The sequence below is a fragment of the Dermacentor andersoni genome, chromosome 8, assembly GCF_023375885.2.
Source record: "Dermacentor andersoni chromosome 8, qqDerAnde1_hic_scaffold, whole genome shotgun sequence".
Lineage (NCBI taxonomy): Eukaryota > Metazoa > Arthropoda > Arachnida > Ixodida > Ixodidae > Dermacentor > Dermacentor andersoni.
Window position 1 is genome coordinate 65,474,417 of NC_092821.1, and position 15,830 is coordinate 65,490,246.

The 15,830-nt window shown below is 46.3% G+C and overlaps 1 protein-coding gene across 6 annotated transcripts in view; it reads left to right on the forward strand.

Moving 5' to 3' along the window:
* LOC140219807 (uncharacterized) overlaps nucleotides 1-15,830 on the forward strand; it is a 91,456-nt gene that overhangs the window by 34,427 nt on the left and 41,199 nt on the right. For 2 of the 6 annotated variants that reach the window (XM_072289722.1, XM_072289721.1), the window contains one exon: nucleotides 6,285-8,235. The exons of 3 other annotated variants lie outside the window; for them this stretch is intronic. In XM_072289722.1, the coding sequence (XP_072145823.1) occupies nucleotides 6,285-7,120 (836 nt within the window). In that variant the 3' untranslated portion in view covers nucleotides 7,121-8,235. Of the gene's footprint in view, nucleotides 1-6,284; nucleotides 8,236-10,175; nucleotides 10,414-15,830 lie in introns of those variants that run through there. One more of the 6 variants, XM_072289723.1, reaches the window with a different exon arrangement.

Genomic DNA, 15,830 nt, shown 5'->3' on the forward strand with positions numbered 1-15,830 from the left:
ATTTTGCGACTGTGTGCGATTTGCATCGAGCTGCAAGACAAGCAAGAGTTAACCACCTCCTTGGTGTCCATCATCATGGTATTTCAAGCATGCAGTATATCAGTCAAGCACAGCACTGGGCAAAATTAAGTAAATTTTTCATACCGCTGGTGCTGTAAAAACAGTTAAATTATTTTTGCCATCAAGGTTGCCAGTTTCAGACTTCCCATGCAACTACTCTGATGTTCTTGCGAGAAATTATAATTCTGGTTGGTGATTCATAATGCTAATGCAACATTGAAAGGTGAAAGTCCCAAGACAGACAAACCCTCGATGTGATGTAGGTCATCATGTAGCACGCCTTCCTACAACTCTGGCAGAGATTATGGTAGTTGCACTACTCGCCTCCATCAGCTGACATTTCCCCATAATAAGCTATGTCAATTGTAGGGATGTTTGTGGGGATCAGTGTGAGTTTTATTTAGACCCGCTCCTATGAATGCGAAGTTAACCTACTGGGTGTCACATTTGATATTTATCTTGGAACATAACTGTTTTTGAAGAATAAAACAAAATTAGTTTTGTTCAGTAGTATCACTCATATTTTTATATGATCATATAGATACCGTAAGTCATCAAATAAAGAAAGACAACATTTTTGTTTGCCATTCTGTTTGTTCGAAGGTTGTTTGCCAGAGCAGATAAACTACCTATGCAGGCAACCATTTGTATAGACAGCATTTGTTTTATAAAAATTACCGATGCTTCAACTTTAAAGGACTTGGATAATGTGAAGAAGAAATCCTTGTGGGAATTCAAAAATAAAAAAGTAAACAATAAATATAGCCAAATGTATTTAGAGAGGTAGAGAAGGAGGTTTGCCTATATCTGGCTGGCTGCATTATTAGCATAGTTGTTTTTCAGAGTGGTCCATCTTAATTCATTCATAGCGGCAAGATTGCGCTGAATGTTCTCAAAACTTCTCCGAAGTTTGGTCGTACCATGCTTAAGTGCTTCCATGCTTTTCTAAGCCACTAAAGTGATTTTTTAGGCTCATCTTAGGCACCAGCGCTTCGTCACAGTCTATCGTAAGCACTGCGATGAAGGGGTGGGTTATTTTTAGTGTTTTGATTGAGTTTATGAATGAGTGACCACTTACTGCTTTCTCGTAGCTTGCCCAATGTAAAAGCTCTGATTATTATAGTTTCCAATTGCTTTCACACCTGCTCTGATTGTCAGATTTACTGCTATAAAATGCATTTCTAGCTGCTCCAAAATGGCACATGCCAGTACAACACAGTCCACAACACGTCAGAATAGCTGGTGAAAGCCTATAGAATTAGCCAGCTCGAGAGACTCAAGCTGACCAAGCCAGAAAACGACACCTTTAGAAGCCTGGGATACTGACTGGAAGAACAAACAGAGACAAGACGGGCAAGGAAGGAATATCGTTGCAGATATGAAACATCAAAGTCACGGCACTTGCATGCAATGTGGATACAGAGTATCCCCCGGGAAGAAAAACGGCAAGAATCAAGACGTTTAACAAGGTGTACGAAGACAACGAGGATGTCGGTTATGTGGATGCCGAACCATACAGAGGAATGGAGGTGCACGCTGTCAATGATGAACGGTAGAGGAGAGCAGCTTGAGGGCCCCCTCAGTTGCCACCTGGGACATGCACTCACCCAAAGAAATAGCAGTCGCCCTCTTGGCTGCAGGGGAAAGGAGAAAGTAGTGGCGATGACGGATGCAAGAAACAGCTTAAACCAGGCAAATAATTAGCCATGATGCCGTAGGATTTTACTTATACACCATGTTTTAGACATTCTGTCACGATCCACCCCGGGTCGTGAACAAGGGAGGGCTTCTGGCACCCTCCGACAGTCGGACGCCCTGCAGCGTGGTGGTGCTGAATGATTACTGACCGGCGAGCTGCCGTGCTCGTCGGTGTTTATTGTGGTGCGGGTGACCACTGTTGCCTGCCTTGTCACCTGCTTGCTACAACCCCTCACCCCCCCCTGGGGGTGGATCGTGACACTGGCGACGAGGATGGGATCCTCGTGACACTGGCGACGAGGATGGCGACAAGGATGTACGGAAGGCTCGAGCCATTCGAGGGAGATGGGTCCGCCTGGCAAATTTACGAGGATCAAGTCCACGTGTTCTTCCGGGCAAACAACACACCCGAGGCCAAACAGCGGGACATTTTCCTGGCCAGCTGCGGGACCTGCGTCTTCAGCCTCTTGCTCGACCTTCTGAAGCCAGCCACGCCGCACGTTAAGACGCTGGGTGAGCTGCTTGCCATACTGCGCTCGCATTTTAACCCAGCACCGTCCACGCTAATGGAGCGTTTCCGCTTCAACAACCGGAGCTGCCGGGAAGGAGAGACCCTCGGGCAATTCGTTGCTGCGCCTTCGGGGACCAACTGGACTCGCTGCTCCGGGACCGTTTCGTCTGCGGTATCAACAACCCCGCCATGCAGACGCGACTCCTGGAGCTTCCCGACCCGTCGCTGGACGACGCCGTGAAGGCAGCGCTGGCAATAGAAGCAGCCGGCGAGATTTCCCGTGCGACTGGCTCACCGTCGGCGGAAGCGGCAGTCAACAAATTCGCGACAAAGGGCAGTACCTGCGGTCGCTGTGGTGGTGCCCACTCCCCTTCACAGTGCCAGTTCTCTCAAGCACAATGCTTTACGTGCGGGAAAACTGGGCACTTGGCACGTGTATGCCGAAGTGGGAGGACGAACAGCAAGCAGCAGCCTGATTCAAGCCCAGGTACAACACAAGCCCGCGGCCAGGGTAGCCGTCGCAAGGGTACGCGGTGGAGGCATGCGGCAGCAAGCTCAAGCTCTTCCGCGGCCAGGCTCCACGTCGTGGCCGAGGACCCGCCGATTTTCGACATGTGGCACACAGGCTTTGTACCGTCGTCTGTGCCGCCATACATGCTGACCGTCGAAATCTGCGGGCACCCCATTTCCATGGAGCTGGACACGGGGGCCAGCGTGTCTGTAATGGCCGGGAAGCTCTTCAAGCGGACTTTCCCCGGCGTGTCCGTCGAGGCTTCGGGCGTGATGCTGCGCAGCTCCTCCGGGCAACTCTCCCAGGTCCAGGGTCAGGCACAGGTCAGCGTTCGTTTTGGCGACAGGGAGGCAACTCTTCCCCTTTACTTAACGAAGAGGTCGTCGCCGACGCTGCTGGGCCGAAACTGGATTCATGTACTGGGCATTCGTCTGCCAGAGTACCCGGAAGCCAGCTTGCATGTGATGCAGAGCTGCCAAATCTGCCAGGAGCATCAGCGAGCCTCGCTTAATGTGGAAAGCACCCCCTGGCCGTTCCCACAGAGACCCTGGTCCCGCCTACATGTGGATTTTGGGGGCTGTGGCGGTGGTGGCGGAGCAGCCTCCCTGCGCTTGGAGGACCTGCAGAGCCAGCTCGAGGAACAGCGGGAGCTGGCATCGGCACGGCTGCTGGAGCTGGAGCAGCTTCAGCTTGACCACAAGGAGGCCCTGAAGACAGTGGAGCGGCTGCGGATAGAGCTGCGATCGCTGCCCGAGAGCCTGGTGGTGAGCACGGCAGAGTACAAGTGCCTGCAGAGCCAGTTGTCCGTGCTGTACAACGAGAGCATGCAACTCAAGACTCAGCTGGACGAGTGTCGCTCCTTGCTGTCGACAGCCAAAAACTCACACCTTCGCCACGTTGAGCAGATGGAAAGCGAGGAGCTCGTTGTCCAGAAGAAGCTTCGCTCGGAGGTCATCCGCCTCGAGGACAACATCGCGCAGATTCGTCGAGAGTACGAGAATCTACGCACTGAGTTTGAGGCGTCGTCGGTTGCCAGCGAGCAGGCTCAGCCAATCAACCGGGAGATGCGGCACATTATAACGAGCCTGCAGAGCCGCAACAGGCAGCTCAAGAGCGAGGTCTCCCGCAGCAAGCGCAAGCTGCGCAAGGCTCAATCAGAGACACAGAAGCTGAAGCAGAAGCTGGCTGCTGACCAAGGGTGCCGTCCACGGCATTTGCTAGAGTCGGGAGCTCCAGTTGTCGCCAGGAACTTCCGTCCTGGCCCACCCTGGTCTGCCGGACAGGTGGTGTCTCCTGCCAGCGCCTCATCGCTGCTCGTCCGCATGCCAGATGGGGCCATGTGGCACAGACACGCCCACCATGTCAGACCTCGCCTCGGGACCTGGCCAGCACCCTCGACTGCCACTGAGTTCCAGCCCGCAGGAGGACTAGCGGCAGCACCAGTCGCTTCCAGTGGAGTACCACCTACCTCGGAGGCGGCAACCGTAGCCAGTGGTGCGGCACCCGTGGGACCGGTGTCAAGCCCAGCACCACTCGCAAGGCCGACCACTATGGACCCCCCGGATGGAGCAAGGCTGGCTCAGGCAGCACCCGGCGTTGCCACAGCTGACCCGTCAACACCGGTGCCCAGGCGGAGTACTCGACGGCGGAGGCCACCAGACCGTTACTCGCCTGGGTAGCAGGCACCGTCGACCCAGCTAGGGTAGAGGCAGAGCCTCATAGTGTGAACTTGGACGTTTGTTTTTTATTTAACAAACAAACTGGGGGTGAGGGGTTGTAGCAAGCAGGTGACAAGGCAGGCAACAGTGGTCACCCGCACCACAATAAACACCGACGAGCACGGCAGCTCGCCGGTCAGTAATCATTCAGCACCACCACGCTGCGGGGCGTCCGACTATGGGAGGGTGCCAGAAGCCCTCCCTTGTTCACGACCCGGGGTGGATCGTGACACATTCCTTTGTGTTCCAGCTAAGAAGCATAGATGTATGCTATGTACTATATAACCCAGATACAGAAAACAAGTTTGTAACAGCCCGGTTCAGGCTTACAACTACAATGCAGGGTCTTTCTTAAAGGGTTTTCTTCTTCTATCATTAATTGCTGCAGAAATGAACATCCCAGGAACATGTGTTCCCACAGGTTATACACATACAAAAACAGCATCTTTAGTGAAGGCATATAACCATGTTCTTGGAAAATAAAGATGACAGTGTTGTGGTTTGCATATTTAACACTTTTCCTTGCCCCAATGCATTTATTTATACTTCTTGGTGTTATCCTCAGCGATGGTTTAGGAGTCCTCTGGGGCCAAAGTGTTTCTACGTGTTCTTTACAAAGGGGTACAATATTTGCAAGGATGAAGAATCTGACCTATCTGTGATGTGTAAAGTCAAACCTGTCTAAATGTCAAACATGTTTACATCGAATTATTCCTTATATCGAACAGTTTCTTAAAACGCTGTTATAACTAGGAATTATCGCAAAAAATATGCTTACATAGAACAAAAATGGCCACTACTGATATACTGAATTTTAAGAAGCATAAGAATGCCCCAGAAGTTCGCTTTCATGCGCGGGGGCCGGGCGATCTGCCAACACCACCCAAAAAAACTATGGTTTAGCCCATCTGCGCAGCTCTACTGCCACAGAGAGATAGATAGGGTCAAAGTAGCCCACTTTAATTCCACGCAACCAAGTCGCGGGTTGGCACTTCCCTACAAAAAGTTATCCAGGCCGGCACTGCTATGCTTCCTTCCACAGCTATTGTGGTCGTTTCATTATGTTGTTTTCGCGCGTTTTCTTCATTGTTGCATGATGTCTAGGCGAAGTGGCAGAGTCTGCTGCTGACCGTGAAGGTAGAGATTATCGAGTTGAGGGCAGAGAGAAGCAAAATCTGCCATTGCTGCAGCATCTGGGCAAACATTAAGAAGGAAATGATTCAAAACTGATTCTGTGCTGCCTTTTTCCATGGTCCCTGTGAGCATTGTTGAAATTGTTCCAACAAATGCAATGGCTACTACATCTTAAGTGGAAGGTCAGGCTGGCACAATTCTGCCAGCTATTAAAGACTGTTTAGCTCCCCTACAAACCACCTATGAAATCCCACAAGAAGGTGCCATGCCATTTCTCGACCTTTGACTGTCTTGTTCAGTAGGGCATACTTGCTTATTGAGGATGGCGGAGCAAGCTGGGTCAAAGCATTTGTAAACTTTTCTCTAAGGGTCGTAGAAATCTACAAAGGCCTTGAAACACCCCACATTCTGTCACCGTAATTTTTTGGCTTTCCAAAAAATAATTTTTATTGGTGGACTTCACAGACAGGGTCATAAAGCATTCAGATGGAGAAATATTAGCTAAATTACGAAGGGCCATTAGGAGTTCTTTGTTTAATCATACTTGCAATCACCCTCAAGATTCCAGAAATAAAAAAAGCAAAACTTTTAATTAAATTTAGCATCTCTGTTTTTGTCATTTCACAACCTTTACTTACTTTTATTTTTGCAGCATCGAGGCTTTCTATTCCTCTGTCAACTGCCAGATGTGACAACTTGAAGCAAGGACGCCTCCACCAATATCAATTATGTGGCTGTGAGACTGATGAACTGTCTCGCCTGGAAACACATGCCAGCGTCCATACTGGCAAGAAGCCATTTCAGTGCCCTTCATGCTCTCTGAGTTTGTCACAACAGGCCCACCTGAAAGAGCACCTGCGCTCCCACATAGGCGAGGAGCCATATCAGTGTCCTTCATGCTCTCGGAGCTTCTCAGGAAAGTTCAACCTTATGAGACACCTGCTCACCACCCACACAGGCAAGAAGCCATATCAGTGCTCTTCATGCTCTCGGAGCTTCTCACAAGAGAGACACCTTATGACACACCTGCGCACCCACACACAGGAGAAGCCATTTCAGTGCTCTTCATGCTCTCGGAGCTTCTCACAAGAGAGACACCTTATGACACACCTGCGCACCCACACACAGGAGAAGCCATTTCAGTGCTCGTCATGCTCTCGGAGCTTCTCAGAAAAGGGCAACCTTAAGAAACACCTGCGCGTCCACACAGGTGAGAAGCCGTATCAGTGCCCTTCATGCTCGAAGAGCTTCTCACAAAAGGTCAGCCTTATGACGCACCTACGCACCCACACAGGGGAGAAGCCATTTCAATGCCCTTTATGCCCTCAGAGCTTCTCAGTAAAGAGCAGCATGAAATCGCACCTGCGCACCCACACAGGCGAGAAGCCATATAATTGCGCTTCATGCTTTCGGAGTTTCACACGAAAGTACCACCTCAACAAACACCTGCGCACCCACACAGAGGAAAAGCGATTTCAGTACCCTTAATGCTCCAGGAACTTCTCAGAAAAGGCCAGCCTTATGAAACACCTGCACACCCACCCACACAGGCGAAAAGCCATACCAGTGGCCCTTCACGCTCTGGGAGCTTTTCACGAAAGAGCCACCTAAAAATCCACTTGTGCACTCACACAGGGGAAAAGCCCTATCAGTGCCCTTCATGCTCTTGGAGCTTCTCAGAAAAGGCCAGCCTTATGAAACACCTGCACACCCACACAGACGAGAAGCCATTTCATTGCCCTTCATGCTTTCAGAACTTCTTGTTGAAGAGTGCCATGAAGGTACACTAGTGGATTCATACAGGTGACCTGCCATACAGCTGCACCCTCTGCTCCAACTCTTTTACACGGTCTCATCACTTGAGCAGACATAAGAGAGCATAGCATTATGATATTGTAGGGTAGATCAACAAGCATGTCGAACTAGAATCCAAATTACAAATCTACAGACGTGTAGCATCTTGCCTAGTGTTCTTCTGAATCAGATAGCACAAATGTGTCGTTGTGCTCTTAAAGGAGTCCTGGAACACTTTTTTCAGGTTGCCATGTTTGCTCTAGATCTTTTCTCAGCATGTAAGAAAGAATAGAGCAGAATAAATTGAGAAGTGTCCCACACAGCCGTTATAACCGAGAAAAAAATGTAAACACAAGGTAAACCTTGATATAATGAAGATGGTAAAATCAGCAATTTGCTTTGTTGTGGCTTTTCTTTATTCGAAAAGTAATCCATGTTCAATCTTTTCTCAAACAATACTGTTTGCATACCACTACGAACTATGTATCTTCATTGTAATAATCATTATTACACTACAGATATAATCATCTGTTTTCCAAGCTCTTCGCTTGCCTTTCTTTTATGCCAGTAGTCTCTTTTGGTACATGTGAACTTGTTCTTCTAGGCCATCTCGTGTGTTGCTTCTCTGTTCCGGTTTACGTGGTTCACCCTGGAGATTCTTTTGATCTTACTCTATTCACGCTTGTTTGGTTTTTCTTTGCTTTCTTTTGCAACTGGGTTCTTTCTTAGAGCAATTGATTGTTCAGTAAGTTAGCTTGCCACTGTTTGTTTCATCAGAGCACTAAATAAATCCCTTTGTTTAATGAGTATTCATTGTCTGTTCTTGGTATTTTAATACTTCAATGACAGTGTGCAATATAGCTATGTTAGTATCTTATTCTATCAGGGGCTGCAAGAGAAGTTGAGTGACAGCAGTTGGAATTTAATTATTAGCACATAAGGCACTTATAACTAATATACACAAGCAATTTAGGTGTTGAGTCGAATGTCAGGTGGCCCATGCCTAATTCATTCCTACATTTTATTTCAAGAAATGTATCAGCATTCGTGTAACCACTGGTGAGACATAAATCTGTAGAAATATTTATATAAAATTTACATTTCAAATCGAGCATACAGAGACACTTGCACTGTATCATATGTTTATGTGCAGAAGGCAAGAAATTGGGCCAATCGTGTTTTTTGACATTTGTAAAAATTCTTTACGAATCTCAGTTGTGGCACTCTCTCGTGAGGAATCTCCTCACCATCAAGATTGTTCACAGGGCCTGTTCTTAAGATAATAAATTAATAATTTTTTTTGTTTTGATTAAGTTAGTGTGAATATTTGATGCTTTGAATGGGTACTTTGTAAACACATATTTTGCAGTGGCCTTTAAACAATTTAAGCATTATGTGTGTAATTCCGTTCACACCCGTGGCCATAGCATAGGCTTAAAATATGATCACGTGATTAATAGAGGGTGTATACATTGCTAAGCAAGCTACACTTTCCTGGCTATACAGGGATTGTTTGCTCTTGCTATGTGTGAGCAAATTCCTGATTTGTTCGTTATGCTCCAATTGTGCTTTTAGTAAACAGTGCTTCATAAAATGCCAGGGAACAACAGGAACTTGTAAATCTTATCAACAGCCGGATGTGCACATTGTTTTATACATATCTTGATAAGAGCTGTTCATTTTTTGAAAACTATTTGAAACATATTCTACATTTGACTTGTTTTGCTTCTGACAGTATTCCATCTGCATTCCATTTAATCTTAAAAATTAATTTTGCACACCACTAGTTTAGATGTATATTGGGAAACAATGTATCGACATATAATAGGTAAACATGCGAGACAATATCTTTCTCTCTGACAAGTTCCACTCCAAAGGATTACCTCCACATTCGCTCAGCCATTTTGGTGACGTGTACTCCTTCATGCTTTGGCACTTTACAGCCGCGTGAAGAGGCACCTGTGCCAACACATGACCATTTCAGTGCAGGTTCTTCTTTCAAAGTTTCTTTAACTTGTGAACCCAAATAGCATTTATCTATCCAAACAGTTCAGCTATGTAGGTTTCTTTGTATTACGTAGGTAATGTCTGAACTGGGAATATACATACGTGTACAGCATGCTGCATGACATTCTTTTGCGCAAGCGTTACAGTACGCTCAGATATGTTTAGCTGCCGAGGTAACTCATAGCATGTTTCAGCATAATGTGACAAACTATTTCATTGTCTTTTAACAATGTAATGAAAGAATTGAAAACATTGATATGACCTGACACATGATACTTACATCAGCATACCAAATTCAAGTAGGGTACCAGTTATGTAGGCACATATTGTGGAATTAAATGTATCATTAATTTACAAGTTCTTTAGTTATATTGCAATATAGTTTAGACAAGGTGAGTTGAAGCTTGCAGAGACACTTTTGGTAATCAGTTTGCCCCTCATATTTCAGTGACCGTGACCATATAATGTTCCTTGATGGTAACGGCTAAATAGTGAAGTATTTGTTTATTTGCTATGCCTACAAAAGACTCCTATGTACACTAAATACTCTTTAGAGATAAGTTGCGCCCGTCTTTCTGTGGCGCGACTCTATCAAGCCACCATTGACTCCTTCCTATGAAGGCCCCTTTTGTGTGGTTTCATGTTCAGAGAAAACCTTGAATATTGACATTCACGGCAGAGACAGTGTCATTCGACTACATAAAACCAGCCTATCTTGAACATTAACTTTTCATTCCTTCAGCCATTCACACCTAAGCCTCCGGCTTTCTACAAGGGATCCTTTTTAGTGACCATCCATCACTAAGCAGTGCCTCGCCGTGGGTGTCAGTGCCCCTTGCTCCAGAAGTCCAGTGTGTCTCGCTGTGGGGGTCATTGCCCCTGCTGTTTCTTGTAACCGGAGTGGCTGCCCAACAGGGACGCCACCACAGCCACATGGAAAACCTTCTTTTACTCTTGAATAAAATCAGTCGACTCTTCAATCTCAAGCTGTCCAAACATTCTTGCCTCAGCTGAACTGAGCTCTCAGCAATGTTGTCAGGCCATCAGCAGCATGCATTAGGCATCTGAGGCGTACGCCAGTAATCACTTCATTTGATCTGTAGGCATCTTGAGGTGACTGCTGGCCATAGACTCGTTTTGGTCCTCTTCCTTCAATAGCAGCTTCAGCTTTGTTGCACAGCGTTTGCAGACTGCAGTGGCTCATGGGACCGCTTCTGTACCGCCAGTTTGCCCCAGCGGACAGTTATTCTTCTGCTGCTCTCTTGTTACAATGTGCTACAAGCACATGCGCCTTTGTAGATGAGAAAGTCAAGCCCTTTCCCTTTGTGAAATGACAGTGGTGAGCAATTCAATTGCCGTTGCACTGAATTGAATCTCTTGTCATCGGAGAACTCATGCGTGGTGCTCAAAACAAATTCCACCACAGTGTCTTCAAGTTCACTGTCAAAAGGGTAGCCATTGCACAACAAAGCTTCCAGTGAAAGTCAACAGTTGCACTGTTTTTTTTATATTCACAGAATGCAGTGCAACAATGCTGCTTTTTCACTTCTGCCCATATTATTACATTCTTTTGAAATGGAGTTATAAAGTCGAGCCCTGACATGTTATTTTTGCTCTCTGTGCAGTGTTTACATGTGCTTGCACAAAGTTTTCAAAGCTGGCATGTTCGCCACAGTAATGCCAAAAATGATGATGCTGTCTCCATTTTTTTGACAACTACAAACAAACGTTTATTTTGTTTCACAGTACACTTGGCAAGCACAAGAGGAATGTGCCAAAGGTATCTTCCGACACCTGACCTAGGCCCAATCATTCCTTCGTAATTCAGGTGCATGCGGTTGCAGCATAAGAATTGCAAAATGGTTACAGATAGTTTACTGGCACAAAGTGAAATTCGAACATGTTCTTTTTCGCAGAATGATATGTTCGCCAACCGATTTTTCAGAGACCTGATTTTTTGTGCCTCCCCGAATATTTGGACTCTGCTGTGGTACCGTCACGCGCTCTGTAGAGTCATTGTACAAGAATTACCAAAATTTCGCATGTTTCAAGCTTTATTCAATTTTACTCAGTAAATATGAAAAATTCCATGTGACTGCGCTCTCACCCACATTGTAAAGCAGCACCCTCAAATAAGCTGATCGAAAACAGCTGCATGCCTGTCGTAAAACCGAAGAGAGCACATCACCTTGGCAATCGTATGGAATTAGCAGCAAAAGCAGGTTTCTCACTTTGCAGCTATTCCTTCCTCTCATTTCTATGGTACACTTATTATCCATCTCTCAAGGCCGACTGATCACATTGATAACAAAAGCCCCTTGATAACACGGGCAAAGCACCACTCTGACCACGCGCAAAACGCGAAAAGCTATGGAATGGGCATAGAATGTTTCAAAATCCCGGCTCTGCTCGCACCACATCGAAAGAGTGCGCGTGCAGCCATATATTTCGCACCAGAAACTTGCTTTGGACTAAAGCCAATTAAAGCAATGGTTTTTTTTTTTTAACGAAAGTGTATGCATGCTGCAAGAACATGTTCGTGACAAAAAATAAAAGCGAAACAGACCGAGATGCGACCCACGTGTAGAGAAAAGGCAAAACCAATGCCTTCAAGAAAGTATTCCACTTCTAAATGAGCCAAATTTGCGATCAGGATTTCTGCAAAAGATGTATAAAAACATCACTTTCAGTGTGCCTTTATTATGCGTGAATTCGGAAGCCCAGTTGAACACCAGCTGCTGCCTATAGCGGATGTGTTCGTGTAGGGCTCCTTCTGTAGCTACGCAGTGCCAGCGCCACCTCTATACTTTCAGTGCCTGGCGAAAGAGCGCTGGACATTAGCCCGCCGCCGTCCGCGATAGTACAACGCATTGCCACCAGGTGCCTCCACCTAAACAAGGTTCCCGTACGCTCGTTTTCCGGGCAGCGGAGGGGCGGAGGTGGTGCGCGTGGTTTCAAGTGGCAAAGCAGCGGATAAAAACAGCAAGACGTGTTCTCTCGCTTTGTTTGCCGCAGGTCTGGATATGTGACGATGTTTATTTCAACATATCTTGCCCTACGAGGGCAAGCACTGAGCAAGGATATCAAAGAAAAACAACCGAAAGACATCCAAAGCAGATACAGATATTACAGAATGTGAATGGATGTGAAATGCACTTGTCTTTTTCTGTCGCCAGTTGAATCCATTGAGAATTTAGCTTTACTGCATTTCTAGCACCTTAGGATAACGCAACGCGCACAGCAGCAGAACAGACTAAGAATACTCAATTCAATAAGCACTGTTGGGTTGGACGAATGCACACGCCATGCTTTAAATCACCTCAACAGAATCTATTCAGTGAAGTGTCAAGTTTACAGAATCCGAACGCCATGCAAGGACCTTCTAGAATCAAGTCAATATGAAAAAGTCCACCATGCAACACATAGTATGTTAAGAAAGCTTTTCCGGCTTCGTCAGTGGCATACCTGAAAAACAATGAAAAGTGCGACACTTATTCAAATCTGCAGAATAAATCCAATCAGAAGTGTTTCAAGTTTAATGAAATACATACAGGGAATGTTTATTTTCAAACTGCTTTCGCTTTTTAATTTTATGTGCACAATTGTGCAAAGAGCACCTGAAGGTGTTACACTCAGGGTGTCTACCAACCGGGAAAACCGGGAATTCTCAGGGAATTTGAACAGTCTGGAAAAACTCAGGGAAAACTCAGGGAATTTGTGCTTCTATCAGGGAAAATTAGCTGTAACTTTATTGAAAGGGAATGAAAGTCGTGGTAATACTGGCTGCAGTAACAGAGGAATCGCAACGAATCGTCATTGACGCCGTGTCATCGGCACGATGTATTGCCAGAGTAGTTAATGACCGATTTTGTAGACGTCCGATTTTTCGGACATGCCCGATAATTTGCACGGCTTTGCGGCACCACCACGTACTCCATATAGTCAATGTATATTGCCCTGACTGCAGGTCAGAAATGGCATTAATCAAAGCCGCCACTGCCGCTATTTTGATTATCTCGCCGCCTCGAACCAGCACGCTCGCACGCAGATCCGCTGGCAGCCGTAACCACCACCGCGGCAACGTTAGGCCTAGCTGCTTCTATGTTCGCTATTAAGCTTCTTGCCGTGCGATGCCGTGTTTTTCATTGAAAGAATTCGTCGCTGTCAGCAATGGCACCGACTCTGCCTTTGTAATCCTCGCGATTGGCTTTGAAGCTCGCACAGCACAGCGCGTTGCGTAATGCCAGTCTCCGAAAGTTAGCTTCGCCTCAGTACAGTATTGTTAGGCGGCGAAGCACAAGCGTGGGAAGGGGCAATTGTCACGGGCCACAGTATGTATTCCTTAATTATACACACGTGCACCCCCATCTCCTGTCACAGTACGAGCACCGATATGCCTAGTAAGTGTACTGGCAGGCCTTAAGAGCTTTTTCGGGCGTGCCTGGGTCAATTTCAGCCCTTAAGGGTAGTTAAAGACAGGCATTCATTACTTTTGGACTGCCCGATTTTCGGATGTTTTTGCGGCCCCTAGGGAATCAGAAAAATCGGACGTTGACTGTACAACTGACCAAGAGGATGCTTCAAATGATCCATGTGGTGAAAGCGTGGTAGAAGGAGGATGAGAACAGAAAGGACCGACGCACTGAGGAATTAAATTAACGGGAACGGAAGCGTGCCGCCGCCTTTTTGAAGGAGCTTGAGCTAAAAAAATCTAAGTGTTGGTAGACGCCGAGATGCAGATGTCCCTCATCCAAACCAAAATAAACTGTTTTAAGCAGTGAAACCCAACCCTGAGATGTTGTGTACGGGCTGAGAGTATGTCAGGACAGTTGAGGTTGACTTCCCAGCTGCTGAGAGAGAACCTTAGTTGTGACAAAGTTCAGGCCTCATACAGATGAGCTTGCTATCAGTTGATAGAAATAGCTCATATTAAAAAAATATTTACTTATGTATGCATCTCCTTTTCATGAAAATGTTCGACTCAATTTGGAATGGGTTTTACCATTTCTTTCGCTGTGCATTTTACTAACACCTTCCTTCTGGTTTCTTTTTAAATAAAATAGATATTACTCCTTACTATTCAAACTGGATTGTCATTTTTTTTTTCAGCATGCTTACTAGAGAGTGACAGCATCAGACGTGGTGTCAGCCTGTCTTGACGTAAAACAAAGTTCTGGCTCATTCAGGGAATTTTGCAAAGGTGCTCAGGGAAAACCTGGAAAACTCAGGGAATTTGGAAATGTCAACTTGGTAGACACCCTGACACTGTTTATCGCAGTTTTAGACTCTTTCTTGAAAGTGGTTTTTGAGCAAAGTACTTGTAAGCACCATGCTTGTCTGTGATGCTAAATGCATAGTTTGCAAGGAGAGGCCTCACAAAATGCACTGCAATAAGTTCCATCAGCTTCTGTCGGTGCATCATGTCATTCTCTTTACATTGCAGCAACTTTGAGGCACACAGAGCTGGAACAGCGTGTGCCACCAAGCTAGTCATGGGTCTCTGAAGAGCTGGATTTTCCTTCGGGGCTTGTTCAGAAAAAACACGCAAGATGTCCAGGATAAAAAGCAGCTGGTCGGAGGGATATAAAAGTCCCCCACGGTCCTGGCTGCGAGTGAACGTCTGCAATGGCTGATTTGTTAGTGGCTTGGATGCGATTGCCACACAGTTCTCGCAGTTTATCTGCTCACTGATGACGCGGACAATATAGCCACCAACATATACGGTCGCAGATATCTGTAGGGAAGGCATGTATACAGGCAAAACAGTAGTGTTGAGTCTTTGAAGAACATTCAGAGCAGCTCTTCCCAGTTGCGAATGAGGTTTAACAGATGTTTCAGGCTTCTCAGATGATACAGTTATTGACATGACTACCAGCTCACTGTGTGCCACATTCAAAATTGGATTGGATGCAGCTATTCCAATTTTCAGCACCTTCTGAAGCCCTGAAAGGGCAGCACGAACATCTAGTGCATTATTGCACCCAGCTGACATTCTCAGTGTTCCAAATAGACTATCGGGTCACTGTTGAACTTCCATGTCAATACAAATGCAAATTTTTCAGCCCTCAACAGGTGTTTTATGCAAGCCACAGTGCTGTACGTAGTGGTCAAGAATGCCTCGTATGTCTCCCTTGTCAGAAACTCACGAGGATGGGTGCACCTTGTTTGCAGTTCATGCAGATACATTGGCATTGTGACCTCTAGCCACTCAAGCCGGGCATCTTCTGTGCTGTCGTACTGCTTAACATCTGGGAACCTCTGGCGCAGATGTTGAACTGTATTACTGGTGTTGTGGAGAACAAACCAGCGATAGAAGTTCTCCATAAAAGTGATGGTCGGGCCTGCACTTGCGAATGAAATATGACAAGTGTGACCAGCTTGTTCCCGAAGATGTTGC